The sequence below is a fragment of the Dasypus novemcinctus genome, chromosome 3, assembly GCF_030445035.2.
Source record: "Dasypus novemcinctus isolate mDasNov1 chromosome 3, mDasNov1.1.hap2, whole genome shotgun sequence".
Classification (NCBI taxonomy): Eukaryota; Metazoa; Chordata; class Mammalia; order Cingulata; family Dasypodidae; genus Dasypus; species Dasypus novemcinctus.
The window spans coordinates 158,829,350-158,842,711 of NC_080675.1; the positions used below are offsets into that span (position 1 = coordinate 158,829,350).

At 45.4% G+C, this 13,362-nt stretch overlaps 1 protein-coding gene across 1 annotated transcript in view; it reads left to right on the plus strand.

Moving 5' to 3' along the window:
• The window catches only part of IGF1R (insulin like growth factor 1 receptor), a 312,337-nt gene that overhangs the window by 266,298 nt on the left and 32,677 nt on the right, over positions 1–13,362 (plus strand). The window contains exons 9-14 of the mRNA XM_012521759.4: positions 1,797–1,964; positions 2,182–2,386; positions 6,559–6,842; positions 7,979–8,115; positions 8,615–8,774; positions 12,587–12,692. Of these exons, the coding sequence (XP_012377213.2) occupies positions 1,797–1,964; positions 2,182–2,386; positions 6,559–6,842; positions 7,979–8,115; positions 8,615–8,774; positions 12,587–12,692 (1,060 nt within the window). The remainder of the gene's footprint in view (positions 1–1,796; positions 1,965–2,181; positions 2,387–6,558; positions 6,843–7,978; positions 8,116–8,614; positions 8,775–12,586; positions 12,693–13,362) is intronic.

Below are 13,362 nucleotides of genomic sequence, written 5' to 3' on the forward strand. Positions count from 1 at the left end.
TCAATTCCCTACACTTTCACCCCCTTCCTTGCCAGAGGGAGGGACAGAGATGAACTTGGTCCTTTTGCTTTTTTTTTTTTTTTTTTTGGTCTTCATGTGTATGACACCCATCATTGAAATATGTAGGGATAAGCCATTTTTGTTTGTTTGTTTTTTGTTTGTTTGCTTGTTTATTTTGAGGTACCAGGGCTAGAGAATGAACCTGAGACCTCATATGTGGGAAGCCTGCATCCAGCCACTGAGCCACATTGGCTCCCGCCATTTGTTTTTGAACTGCTTATTTTTGTGAACCCTAATATGGCCATCCATCAAGCGGTCATGTTTATGCTGAAAGAGCTAGCGTGAGTCATTTCCTTTAATCAAAGTATCGTTCCTTCATTGTTAGAACCTTGTGAGAATTGTCTGCTTTAAGGCACCTTTAAGATAGTTGACCCTTTTGTGCTTTCAAGGCACATTGAATGAAAGTAGTGCTTAAGTGATCCAGAGTGAAGATGTCTCTTGGACTTTGGGGTAGGGGGAAGCCCTCAAAACTAGTGTTTTGAGAACCCAATTTCAGTGGTACCAGGGTGCACAGGTTAGCTCTGACCTTGGGTTTGGGGGCAGTAGTAAGTTGAGCTGCACCAGATTACTATGCTTTGCCTGCAAATCAGTGTGCCTTTTCTGGTAAAGTCTGTGGCTTGAAATCAGGGCTTAAGGGTGTTGGGCTTTGAAGCTGTTTTTCATAGTTAGTCTTCGTCATTCTGTTCAAGTTTGATTATAGACCTGGTGGATTCCCATGTCCTTTGCATTGCCTCTCTCTCTAAACCCCTCTTACACACCTGTGCACACATGCACACACTCACACACACCTCTCCTGCCCCTTTTCCTCCACCAACCTTTCATTTTGGCTTCTTGCCATTTTATCAAAGATTCAGTAATCTCTGATGAAATGAAAACCAGTTAATTTTACTCTTTGTTAAAACTGCTAGAGGTAAATGTTCTGGAAAATGGCAGTTGTAGTAAATGAGAAAAATTAGGTGTAGATTTTAAGTCATCTCTTAATCACTCTGATTGTGCCCTCCAACCCTTTTCCATTTACAACTCCGAAATGTTTGTTTACACAGAGATGACCTGAGAATAAATATTGTTTAGAGAAATGTTGGCATTGAAATTGATAGTATTTCAAAACAAGTTTCAGTTTTCATTTTGTTTCAGTTTCATTGCTCTTTTTTTAATCCAGGTCAAACTTGAAGCTTCTTGTTGTTTTGTGATGAGTATCACTAGAAACCATGAAAATCTTCATTTCATGTAATGTTTTTTAAAAAAAGTAACAAGACCTTCAACTATCTTCTATAAATTTACTGACAGTTTATTTTTCATTCCAAAAATAATATCTGAGATATAATATTCTTACAATGAACAACAATCTACCCCTGTCTAAACACACATACACACATTTTGCACATATATCTGCCAAGGCTTTCTAGTTTTTACCTAACTTAAATCAGTGCTATGAAATTGGAAAAAGAAAAATTAAGAAAAAGAAGAAAAACAAATTAGTGCTAGAGTCTTTGATAATAAGACATGAATACACTTTTTTTAACAGTTCAAATTTGTCTTCTCCTACCTCGATTATGAGATTATAATTTTATTCATTTTATTTGGTATTTTAGGCATTTAGAAGATCTGTATGTGGCTTAGGCAGCAGCCGGCTTCTAGGAGATGCATGCAAGCGATGTGAGGGTGAACTGGCCAGGCTGAAGCCTGGGTTTTCTGTTCATTCCATTTTCTGAACTGTGCTTCATTCCTCTTTCCAGTTCCATCCATTCCCCTGGATGTTCTTTCTGCATCAAATTCCTCTTCTCAGTTAATCGTGAAGTGGAACCCTCCCTCCCTGCCAAACGGCAACCTGAGTTACTACATCGTGAGGTGGCAGCGGCAGCCTCAGGACAGTTACCTTTACCGACACAATTACTGCTCCAAAGGTAAGGGTGGGCACAGCCTTGGAGGGAGAGGCTGAGCCCTGCAACTGCTCATCCCCATTGTCCTTGCAAATCTCACCTGTCAGGTTAGAGCATGCACCCTTAGGTGGAACCAGGGAAATGCTGGATCCTAGTTACTGTCAGCCGTTATTTTCCCTCAAACACATGTATACCTTGACTTTCATTTCCACTCTCACTTTGGCTTCTCTTCTCCGAGAAGACAAAATCCCTATCAGGAAGTATGCCGATGGCACCATTGATGTGGAGGAGGTGACGGAGAACCCCAAGACTGAAGTGTGCGGTGGAGACAAAGGACCTTGTTGTGCTTGCCCCAAAACTGAAGCTGAGAAACAGGCCGAGAAGGAAGAGGCTGAATACCGCAAAGTCTTTGAGAATTTCCTGCACAATTCCATCTTTGTGCCCAGGTGTGAACATCATTTGATAAAGTCCTTATTCGGGTGCTCCTTGGGTGGGCTCTTTTGCCTTTTCCCCTGCCCGTGTAGAGTGGAGGTAAACAGCTGTGGGGCAGGACACAGTAGCTGTGGAAGTGTGGGAGCAGTGGAATATAGCGTATCAATTTGGTCGGTCAGCCTGCAGGATCTCAGAACTACAAGAGGCTGGCTGCGCTCTCCTGAAGAGGTGGGGAAACTAAGTTTGGTAAGCTTGAAAGACTTGCCCACATTCATGGAGACCAGTGAGCACAAGAGCAGGAGTTTGAGTCCCATCTCTGCCCTTTCCTCCTGCTGACTCTCTCCTCACTCAGACAAGGATTGAAGGGAGAGGAAAAAAATCAGAGTACTTTTCTTAAAGGGCCCAGCTTCAAAACAACCAAGAGGGTGTGGCTGTAGCTCAGTGGTTGAGTGCTTGCCTCCCATGGATGAGGTCCCAGGTTCAATCCCTGCTACCTCCTAAAGAAAGAAAGAAAGAAAACATAACCAAAAGCAACAGGTATCTTACAAGCAGGTTTGGGAAGCGGTAGAAGACAACCCCTACCCCCAGGCATTTTATTTGCTCCCCTCTTCCCCAGTCTTGGTTTCTGCCAAGTAGGGGTAAAAGTAGAGGAAAGTTCAGCAGAGTGGCCCAGAGATATCTGCGAAGGAAGAAGATGGTGAGCAGAGTGGCGACCCAAGGTCCTTTTACTTCCTGAAAGATTCTGGTCCAGAGAAGTGAGGCAGCCTCATGCCCCAAGTATAGGCCGAGGTGCTCGATTCATTCCTAGTGTTGTGCCTATGAGCTGCCAGTTCCACAGTCCCCAAAAGAGCTTGTGCAGCCAGCGGCCTCCAGCTTGCTGCCACCTTCCACCTCATGCCAGGTGAGGTCTCTTAACCTCACCTGGCCCCAGGAAAGCCCCAGAAACCTGTAGCAGCTGTTAACCCTCAAGGGCTTGCTTAAGTTGTAACAGCAAATGGTTTTCAAGTGATTTTTTTTTTTGTCCCTGTCAAATTACCTTTCCGATATTTGCATCCTGGTTAAAGATTGCAATCTTACTTTGAAAACTTTGTAGAATAGGAAATAAAAATATTTTAGAACTGGATGTGATAACATCTTTTTCAGCTTTTTTAGGCTTGCTGGCTTTCTTCCTCACTAGTGGTTAAAACCAATAGACGTGCGAGGGCTTGAGAGCCCCTGGTGGGGCCTCCTGACCTGGCCCTTTGGTCTCACCCAAGCTTTTGATATCTCAGACACATTTCCAGTTTGGTGGTAGATGGTAGGGCCAGTGTTGAAGTGATAACCCAGGCACACAGTATATATCAGGTGTCATTTCTAGAATTAAAAAGTTTTAGAAAAGAGGTCAAATGTGTTTGACAACTGGAACTCAGGTTTAGTGACCTCTCCAAGATCCTAATTAATTAACACTCAGTTTGGGTCTTGGCTCAGTCCATCCGTCCATGCCAGCAGAGGTCTTAGTTGGTAGCCATTCCTATTGCCACAGAAAAGGATGGGTTTAGAGTTTCCCACATAGGCTGGGCAGGAAGTTGTTTGTTCTCCACCCAGGCCTGCTTGGTATCACTGTTCTCTTGACCCACCAGCCTGCAAGAGTTTCAGGGTTGTGAGTCCACAGGATCAGAGGGGTTGGCAAGGTTTGGCTAAAACCATGTCCAGCTCATAGCTACAAGAAAGTACCTTTTTTTCTCATCAACTGTGGAACACAAGATCAAGCAATGTGAAGGCAAGGCTGTGGGTATTACCTCTTTTCATATGACGTACATAAATACCATAGTTTGCCCCTTGGTGAGAAGGCCACAGTTTTATAAGAACTTAATGTTCACTTGTTTGTATGTATCCTTCTGGGGGGAACTTGCCAGGTAGGTACTGGGATGGGTAGAAATGTTAAAGACAGAAATGGGGGAGGGAAGACAGACATGGGAGAGGGGAGACAGGGAGAAAACACCTGTCTACTTGCTTCTCCCTTAGTGTCTCACATCTCTGCAAGTTCTGACAGGAGCGTCCAGATGTCAGAGGGCCCAGAATCACAAAGGAGGGTTTTCTGTTTTACAACTAAATTGCCCAAAACTTCGTTTTATTGAGTTATATTCATTCTAAGAAAAAATTATTTGGGGACCCAACCCAGTTAAGTTAGATTTGATATATTATACATTGTCCAATATATTTTGAAATATAATGGAAGCTAGACTTAGTAAAGTTGCTTTCTGAAGTTAGTTTTTTAGTGGTGAATGACTTTCATTTATTGCTACCTTTTAAAATCATAGTTTGGCTTAACTAGCTGAAATGCTGACAGGTTAAAAAGTCAGGTTCTCTAATAGGATAGGTTGTATCATGGGGGAAGTTAGCAGTGATATTTGCTATTGGTAACACCATTTGAAAAGGGAGTTATTTACCACGGATTATTGAAGGGTCGTTCTGTTTATCCCAGAACTTGACTTCTTGAGACGCGGTCTATATTGTCTACCTCCCCCAGTCCTGGACTTGGTGTCAGCAGCAACATCTAAGCAGTCCCCAAAAGTGTGGTATTTGTAAATAAGTCAATGATTGAGAGAATTTAATGGTGTAATCCCAGTTAAACAAGGGGAGGGTCGGAGAGGGTTTTGACACCGTCTTATTTTGCAGTGGATTAAACCTAAGCAACTTTTTGCTTATAAATGCAAGCAGGTATGGGTGCTGTGCTGGCTTTGCAGTGAAGGAAAGAAATTCATGTGGTGTGTGTCAAAAAAGAGTTCCCTAGCGATGTGTGGTTTCTTGTGTCCTTCCCTCTCAGGAAGGTTGGCGGGTTTGCAGGGTGGAGGAGGGATTGTCAGCCTCATTTCCTCGCCCCCCCCCCCTGCCCCGTATTGTGAAAGTGAGAGCCACCAGGCCATTAGCACACAGCCCTGGCCTCCTGGCTCTCCTGCTGTGGGAATGTGCACGTCTGTGCCGGTCAGCGCCCTGTTCTGGCTAGTCTGTGGTTCTGGTGGGGACCCCTGTGTCAGTGCACGAAGGTGGCGGCAGTGAATTTTGCAAGGGGGTCCGTTTTCTCATCTCTACCATGAGAGTCGATGAGTGTCCCTGTTTTCCGGGCTTTCTCATTTCCTTGGGCTCTTCATTTCCTTTCTCCATTGGCCGCCCACCCTTTGTCCATCCATAAGATGTTTTGACACAGCAGGTAGCCTCCTGGTTGAATCCACCGTGCCCTGGGTTAATGGGAAGGCTACCTTTTCTCCATCTCGGTGCTGATTCTTGCATTCTGGTTTTGTTTATTAGGGGCCTGTTTGTAGGTTTTCTGGGCGCTGGGAGTGGGGTGGGGCAAGAACTCATTTTTCCATATCCCATGAAAGGCATCCATTCACTTCTTGAACTATCTTGTCTGCTGCTTCGGGTCTGGAGTTCTCTTCCTGCAGTGACTGTATGCCTTCCTTTTTGCTGTTCTGTTGTCCTTGTAGCTCCTGTCCCAAGCCTGACTCAGACCCATGACAACAACTGTGCCCCTTCACGGGCAGGGCCTCTAGGAGACCACAGGTGCTTACTGGGTGGGTGGCAATGCCCGGCTCGCGAGCACCAACAGAGTGAGAAAACAACGGCCGGGCTTCACTGGAGAGGCAGTCAGACAGGGGCACCAAGGGCAGGGCCAAGCAAGCGCATACTGCCCAGCCCTGGGTGCCTGTGCTTGATTCCCATGTTCCGAGGGAATGAAAGCGGCCACAGCCACGGGGCCTCAGCACCCCTTGGCCCGGTGCACACATCTCACCTCCCTCCTCGGCCTTGAATCAGTGAGAATGTGCTCAGCAGGTTTGCCACCTTGAATGCCTAGCCTGAGGGCTGTGTCCCAGCAGGCACTGCCATTCTGACAACACAGCCATTTTCGCCGACTGTCCAGAAGTGGCTGAGCCGTGTATTTGCCTCTCGGTATAATTGGGTAGCCACCCTGGGAGCTGGGTAGGCCATCTGTGTGCCAATTCTGAGGCTCCCAGAGCAGAGAGAGTGAAATAAAGTGTGAAGAAGACAATCCCGTATCACTTGTTGGTTATCCTCCAATGAGGCTGAAACGCTCCTTTTTTCCTGAGGCTGAGACTTTTCTTTCCATTAATCTTACACAAGTCAGAGAGCAGCTGAAAGAGCTAGAGGCCCTTAAAAGCAAGCCCCTTTTCTCTTGCCCTCATAGACCCGAAAGGAGGCGGAGAGATGTCTCACAAGTGGCCAACACTACCACGTCCGGCCGCAACAGGAACACCACAACAGCAGACGCCTACAACATCACCGACCCAGAGGAGCTTGAAACGGAATACCCTTTCTTTGAGAGCAGAGTGGACAACAAGGAGAGAACCGTCATTTCCAACCTCCGCCCTTTCACCCTGTACCGCATTGACATTCACAGCTGTAATCACGAGGCTGAGAAGCTGGGCTGCAGCGCCTCCAACTTTGTCTTTGCAAGAACCATGCCAGCAGGTATGGTGGGATCCAGGCAGCCCCACTCCCGATGGGCTTGCACCCTGGCAGAGCGGGCACTGACACGTGGTGTAGTCCTGCTTACGGATGACCATGAGATTGCTTGTAGGCTGCCTGTTAAACCGGCAGCCCCGGGCAGGCAGCCAATATACTCGTGGTGACTTTGCTCACATCCCAGTCTCTCTCCATAGAGCATACTCAAAAGCAGGGAGCTTGCTTGAGCGGGCAACTTCCCTCGCTCTGCTTGGTTCACATTCACCCAGCCATTCCCCATTTGTACACAAGTAAATCCATTGAGTTCTCCTTACATTCTTGCAGATGCACTAAAATCCCCTATTAAACTGACTCCATTCAGGGTGTCCATTGCTTCGTAAGGTCAACTCCTGGAGTAGCTATTGGTTCTGCGCATTGGCTCATCAGCTTTCCCTTGTAAGCTCAGGGCAGCTGCTGCTATTCAGAAGACGGTTTCTCCATCCTGAGGGTCAGGAGAACCATGCGGCATGTGTCCTGCAGGCCACTGCTGATGGTAGAGTCTGGACTTGACTGCGAGGCCTGGGAAGTAGGGCCTCCTGGTGCTGATAGCAGCTTGCCTCAGGCAGGTGTCAGCCTCCAAGACCCCAGTTTCCTCAGTCTGCCTAGGAGCAGCAGACAGCCGATCTCTGAGAGCCTCTTGCCCAGCTCAAACTTTCAGTGCCTTTTGCTCACCACTTTGCTACTGCTTTAAAAAGCAAAAGCAAGAATGTGACAACCACAGGCTCAAATCACAGCAACAAGAGTGAGATGGTAGCAGGGAGGACCCTCTCATTTGGCACCTTTTCAGGCTGCTTGCATTTGATGGTTTCACATAGATTCTTTGTTAAATGATGATGAAAGCAGAATAGAAAAAGAAAGTTACTTATGATGCAGAGATTTCCCAACTATACTTGATGTCAGGCTTTTATATGGGGGCAGAGGGGATTGGGGTTGTGGGACTTTGGGGCATCAGGTCAGTTGGATCCTGAGACCTCTCCTATCTGTGAGCAGCTTATGTGGTCCTGGTACGGTCTCGCATGTGGGGTTTGGGGGTTGGCCCTGTGCTTTTCTCCTTCCTTGGGGATCCGGATCCAGCTTTATTGCTTGTCAAAATTGTTTTACAGAAGGAGCAGATGACATTCCTGGGCCAGTGACCTGGGAGTCAAGGCCTGAAAACTCTATCTTTTTAAAGTGGCCAGAACCTGAGAATCCCAATGGCTTAATACTAATGTATGAAATAAAATATGGACCACAAATTGAGGTAAGACTGGGGCAGAAGCTCATGTCTTTCCAGCACAGTGTATATAGCACCGGTTACATTACATCCTGGTTTACATCCTGGTTAGCTTAAGAATTTAAAAAAAGAAATCAGATGGTAAGGCAGTGAGGATTCCCATCTTTACCAGCTCAGTACTCTATGTGGAGTAGAGTGGGTGTACCCAATGAAATGAACTTGTTTTTGCCCCCTAGGAGCTAACTGTTTTATTCCAGAAAATGACCTTGTGACATAGCCTGTTAGTCTCAATAATTTTTAATCTTTCTGGAGTTTTTTTTGTTTACAAAAAAAATTTTTGGTTAAAACTTGGGTGTGCTTAAAGTTACTGGATAACTGCCTTTGAATGCTTGGTTTCTTCCCTTTTATGGAGAATGTTGTCATTGCAAGGTGGGAGGGTAAGAACCACCAGTGCAGTGAGCCTAGATGGTGGCTCACAGATATCCAGGGTTTGTGGGAAACTGACTTGTGTGTTCTCTTCACCCAGGATCAGCGGGAATGTGTTTCCAGGCAGGAGTACAGGAAGTATGGAGGGGCCAAACTTAACCGGCTAAACCCCGGGAACTACACAGCCCGAATTCAGGCTACCTCGCTTTCCGGGAATGGGTCATGGACAGATCCTGTGTTCTTCTATGTCCCAGCCAAAAGTAAGGCTCACGAGGGAGCAGCATGGTGAGGCTGGAAGCAGGCTGGGCTTGGATTCGGGGAGCCTGGTTGATGGCTCTCACTTCCTGATTTTTCTTTAACCTCAGGAGCCTAATTTTCTGGTGGCTACAATGCCCGTGCCTTGTTTGGGGAGCCGGGGTGGGGAGACACTGAACTTTGAGTACCGAGGTCATCCTCCAGGCAGGGAGCAAGTCTGAACCCTTCCTTGGAAATGGCACAGGCTACTGGAGAATTGGCAAGCTTTCACTTGCTTTCAGCTTCACGTTCCAAGGTGCCTTATAGAGTGTTGAATTGAGCATGCCATATCCTCTGCATCCTCTGTGATGCTGGTTGGAGCTTACAGAGCTTGCATTTCTAAGATTTGAAAGAAATCTTGGTGGTCCCCATGACGGCACCCCATACCCCAACACAGTTTTCTCCTGGCAACTACCAGTTGGTAAAATACAAATGCACATTTAAAAGCACCAGTCTGCATTAAGAGCGCACAATGTTCACAATTTGGTACAGAGGATGGGTAGTGTTAGGAGATGAAGTGCAAACCGTTGACAAGACAGACTTTTTCAAAGGCTGTTCTCTGAGACAATTTCAGATTTTCAAGAAGTGTTTTGTAAAACTTGGAGCATGACAATGGCCAACTACTTGTTTGATCAAAAAGAGTGTGTCTTTTATTTGGTGAAATATGCATTCCTTATTATTTCCATATTAAGTTTCCATTATTTCTTCTTAGAAACCCAATTTTTTCAAAAATTTCATTTTCAGATAATGGGATGAAATTTGGCATAGTATTGTTACTTTCAGGTCCCCCTACACAAAAAAAATTGCAGCCCGACCTTGTGTAGTGATGGTACATGTGGGTCTCATGGACAGCCTGGCTCTGACTGGATTCACAGCTAAAAGGTGAATTCCACAGATCCAACAGTCCACCTGGTTAGCACCTAATGTCTCAAGAATTGCTTGATATTTGAAAAGCCTAATCATGACAGATAACAATAAAAGGGCAGGGGTATGTAGAATAGCAAATCTAAAAGCAGCATTTTTTTTGTGCCTGGTTTCAGGTTTTAGTGGTAAATAGATTCTTAGGCAGATAATTCCACCAATTAAATAGTCTGAATTCTATGACCCAGTCCACTTAGCCTTAACTTACCAGTTATCCTGTGTCGTTCACTTAGTCCAGCCTTTGGAATCTTTACAATATCCATATAACCCTCTCCACATTGTTGGCTTCCTTTGTTTGTCTGTCTGTCTTACTTGCTAGCTCTCTTCCTCCCTCCCTCTCTTTGTCTCTCTCTCTCCCACCCTCCTTCTATCCCTTAGGAATAGAGCCTAGGTTGGGGGTCTTGCCCCCAGTTCCTTGAATCAGCAGCCTTGGCTTCTGGCTTTTAGTGAACTTGGCTTATCTTCGGAGATGGCATGTTCATCTCTGCTGTGGCCGCTCCATTTTTAACCCTGCAAGTGCTCAGAGGCCACCGAGAAATCCAGAAGCCCCACTGTGGAATTTTTCCTGCAGAAGTTGGCATATACCACAGGGAAATTAAATCTGTAAGTCTGTTTTACTGTTGGGAAGTTTTTCCTTATGTCATACAAGACTCTTTCCTGCTATGGTTTAGTCTCATTTCCTCTTGTTTAATCCTCAGAGGAGATGGAAGCTCTGGAAGCTTTTTGGCAACTGCTCTCCTTTTAGAAACCCTGTGTGTGCTTGAATACTACTAAATTATCCTTCAGCCTTCTCTTCTCCAGACTAAATAATCTCAGATCTTTTGGTCTTTTCTTGTAGCTGAATCTCATAGACCAATTTTGTAGCCACTTAATCATTTTGTTCTTCTCTGGATGTGTTCCAGTTTCTCCTTGTCCCTGTTGCAATGTGAAACTCCAAAAGAACACAGTACAACCTGACCAGTAGTATAATTGATACAAATATAAGAAACAGTTCCCAGGGGAAATCAAAGCAGAATCTGCTGGCTTCCCCAATGGCAAAGTTAACTTGTGTATATTGTCAGAAATTGGAAAAATAGGAGCCTGCATCCATTTTGAGAGACAGTTAATTAAAAATACCTTTAATTAAAAAAATAGAAATAGCATTAGTGGTCTTTAAAAATCAATAATAACTTTTAGAACAAAGTAGTCATCGACAGGTAACTTGTGAGGGATGTAACATGCTCCCCAAGGAGATCCAGGCACGTTTCCACATAGATACCTCTGCTTGGATATCCCTCAGGCACCTCATATTCCTCATGCTCAAAACCAAAACCACAGTTGCTGCCCTCAAAAGCATCTCTCCCCCCTTTGTTCGGTAGCTCAGTCATCTCCCAATTCAGGACCCTCACAGGAGTCCCTAACTCTCAGTTCTTTCCAACCACCCATTTCTCAGTCAAACCTGAGTCTCACTGATTCTGCCTCTGAAATCTGCCTGGAATCCAGCCTCTCCATGGCTTCCACCTCTGCCTCAGTTCTGAGTTACCACGTGTCTACTGTGTAGGGAAAGTATGAACTGTGAGCATGTGTCACCCTGGGGGAGACAGTTCATCTTTGTGCGTCTCCCTCGTTTCTAGAAAGGGAGCAGTGACTTCTTCATGACAACTGAACCGGGTAAGGTTCAGCTCCCCCCATCTCCCCGGCCCTGCAGGCTCTACTCACTGAGGCCACGCCCCTCCAGGCTGCCCACTTCCACCCAGTTCTCTCTGGAACACAGATCCCATCAGCTCACTTCTGGGTTTGAAGGCTTTCCCTGATGCCTTTTAAGCTTTCAGTCTGCTTAGCATGACCAAGGCCCCTTGTGGGCCAGCACTCTCTTGTCTCCACAATAATTTCCCAGCCATTCTTCTGCTTGGGCAGTTGTCTTTATCCCCTTGGAAAACCCATCTTTCTCCTTTAAGACTCAGGCTAACTGAACTTTCCCTTTGGAAGTTTCCTGACTCCCTTCTCGCCCTCTTCCTTTCTGCACCCCTGCCATCGTGCCATCGCTTTTCTCATTGTTATGTTACCTATGACTGATTTCCCGCATGCAGCAGCAACTTTCAAGGTTGTGGCTGGGCAGGCCCAGGGCTAGCATCTGCCATATAAGTGGATGGTGATGGTGATGAGTGCTTAGGGTCTCATACTTACAACCAGGTTGGCACGTTTGTGGAGACTTCAGATCACGTTAGGCTAGTGGTGCTATCCAGGATTTGTTTTTCTTTTTAATTGACTGTGGAACTGTCTCAAGACAGATAAGTCAGTATGGCTTGAGGACTGTATATTCAATAATCTATCTTCATTTTATTTTGACAAAGGTATGGGTTTAACCCACATAGAAAGATTATTTTACTTAATCATTCAAGCTATCGCTTCAGAATACACTCAACTCTAAACAATTGAGTATATTCCTCAGTCTGTGCTTAAACTTAATTTTTTTTTCCAAATAGCTCCATTATTTTGCTGTGTTACTCTGACACTGTTTCCCTGCAGGAATTCCTGATTCGTGGCAGTACAATCTATGGATTTTCAGGGATATTTTTTTATATTTCCAACCGAATATAAAAAGGTGAAATGAGGAGAGCAGATGTAGCTCAAGTGGTTGAGCACCTGCTTCCCATGTACAATGTCCTGGGTTCAATCCCCAATACCTCCTAAAACACAAAAAAACAAATGGAAAAATCAGCTCTTATTGGGAAGCAGATGTAGCTCAGTGGCTGAGTGCCTGTTTCCCATGTACAAGGTCCTGAGTTCAATCCCCACTACATACTTAAAAAAAAGAGTGAAATGAGCATATTTGTTCACCTAGTAACATTTTCCCATTTCCCCCTCATTTCTGCAGCCACAATGTATGAAAATTTCATCCATCTGATAATTGCTCTGCCCATAGCTATCCTGCTCATCGTGGGCGGATTGGTTATGATGTTGTACGTCTTCCACAGAAAGAGGTGAGTGTTTCAGTGAAAGGTTATGGCACACTTTGTGATTAAGTGGTTTGATGATTTGAACATGAGTTGAGGACAATCTTTTGGAGGATTTTAAGGAAATGTTTCTTGGGTGGGAAAACCTGATTTTCCAATCAAATGTTTTTTGCTGCAAAAGAGAACATTTTCTAATGTTTTAATGACAAAACTTATTCTTAGTGCATACCTTCTCCTCCCTCCCCAGTTGCTCTCATCACAGATGATGCTGTTCATGCAAAGCTTTGGCAAACATGATGTTTTAGCTCTTCCCTCATTAAGCCCTTTCATTTCCAATGAAGTAATGAAAGAAATGTTTCTTAGAAAAGCCCTAGTCTGTGGCCACTAAAGAAGCCAAAGGTTGTTAAAATGCCGGCCCATCCACCTGGGCCTTAAACCTGAGCATAGGCGAGAGTTGTGACAAGCTGTAAGCTCGCCTGACACCCCCTTCTCCTGATACTTAAACAGAACAGAGAAGCAGATGTGGCTCAAGCAATTGGGCTCCCGTCTTCCATATGGGAGGTCTAGGGTTTGATTCCCAGGGTGTCCTGGTGAAGGCAAGCTGGCCTGCACAAAGAGCTGGCCCACGCAGAGTGCTGGCCTATGTAGGGGCTAGAGACTTGGCCCAAGCAGGAGTGCTGGCCCACATAGGAGAGCT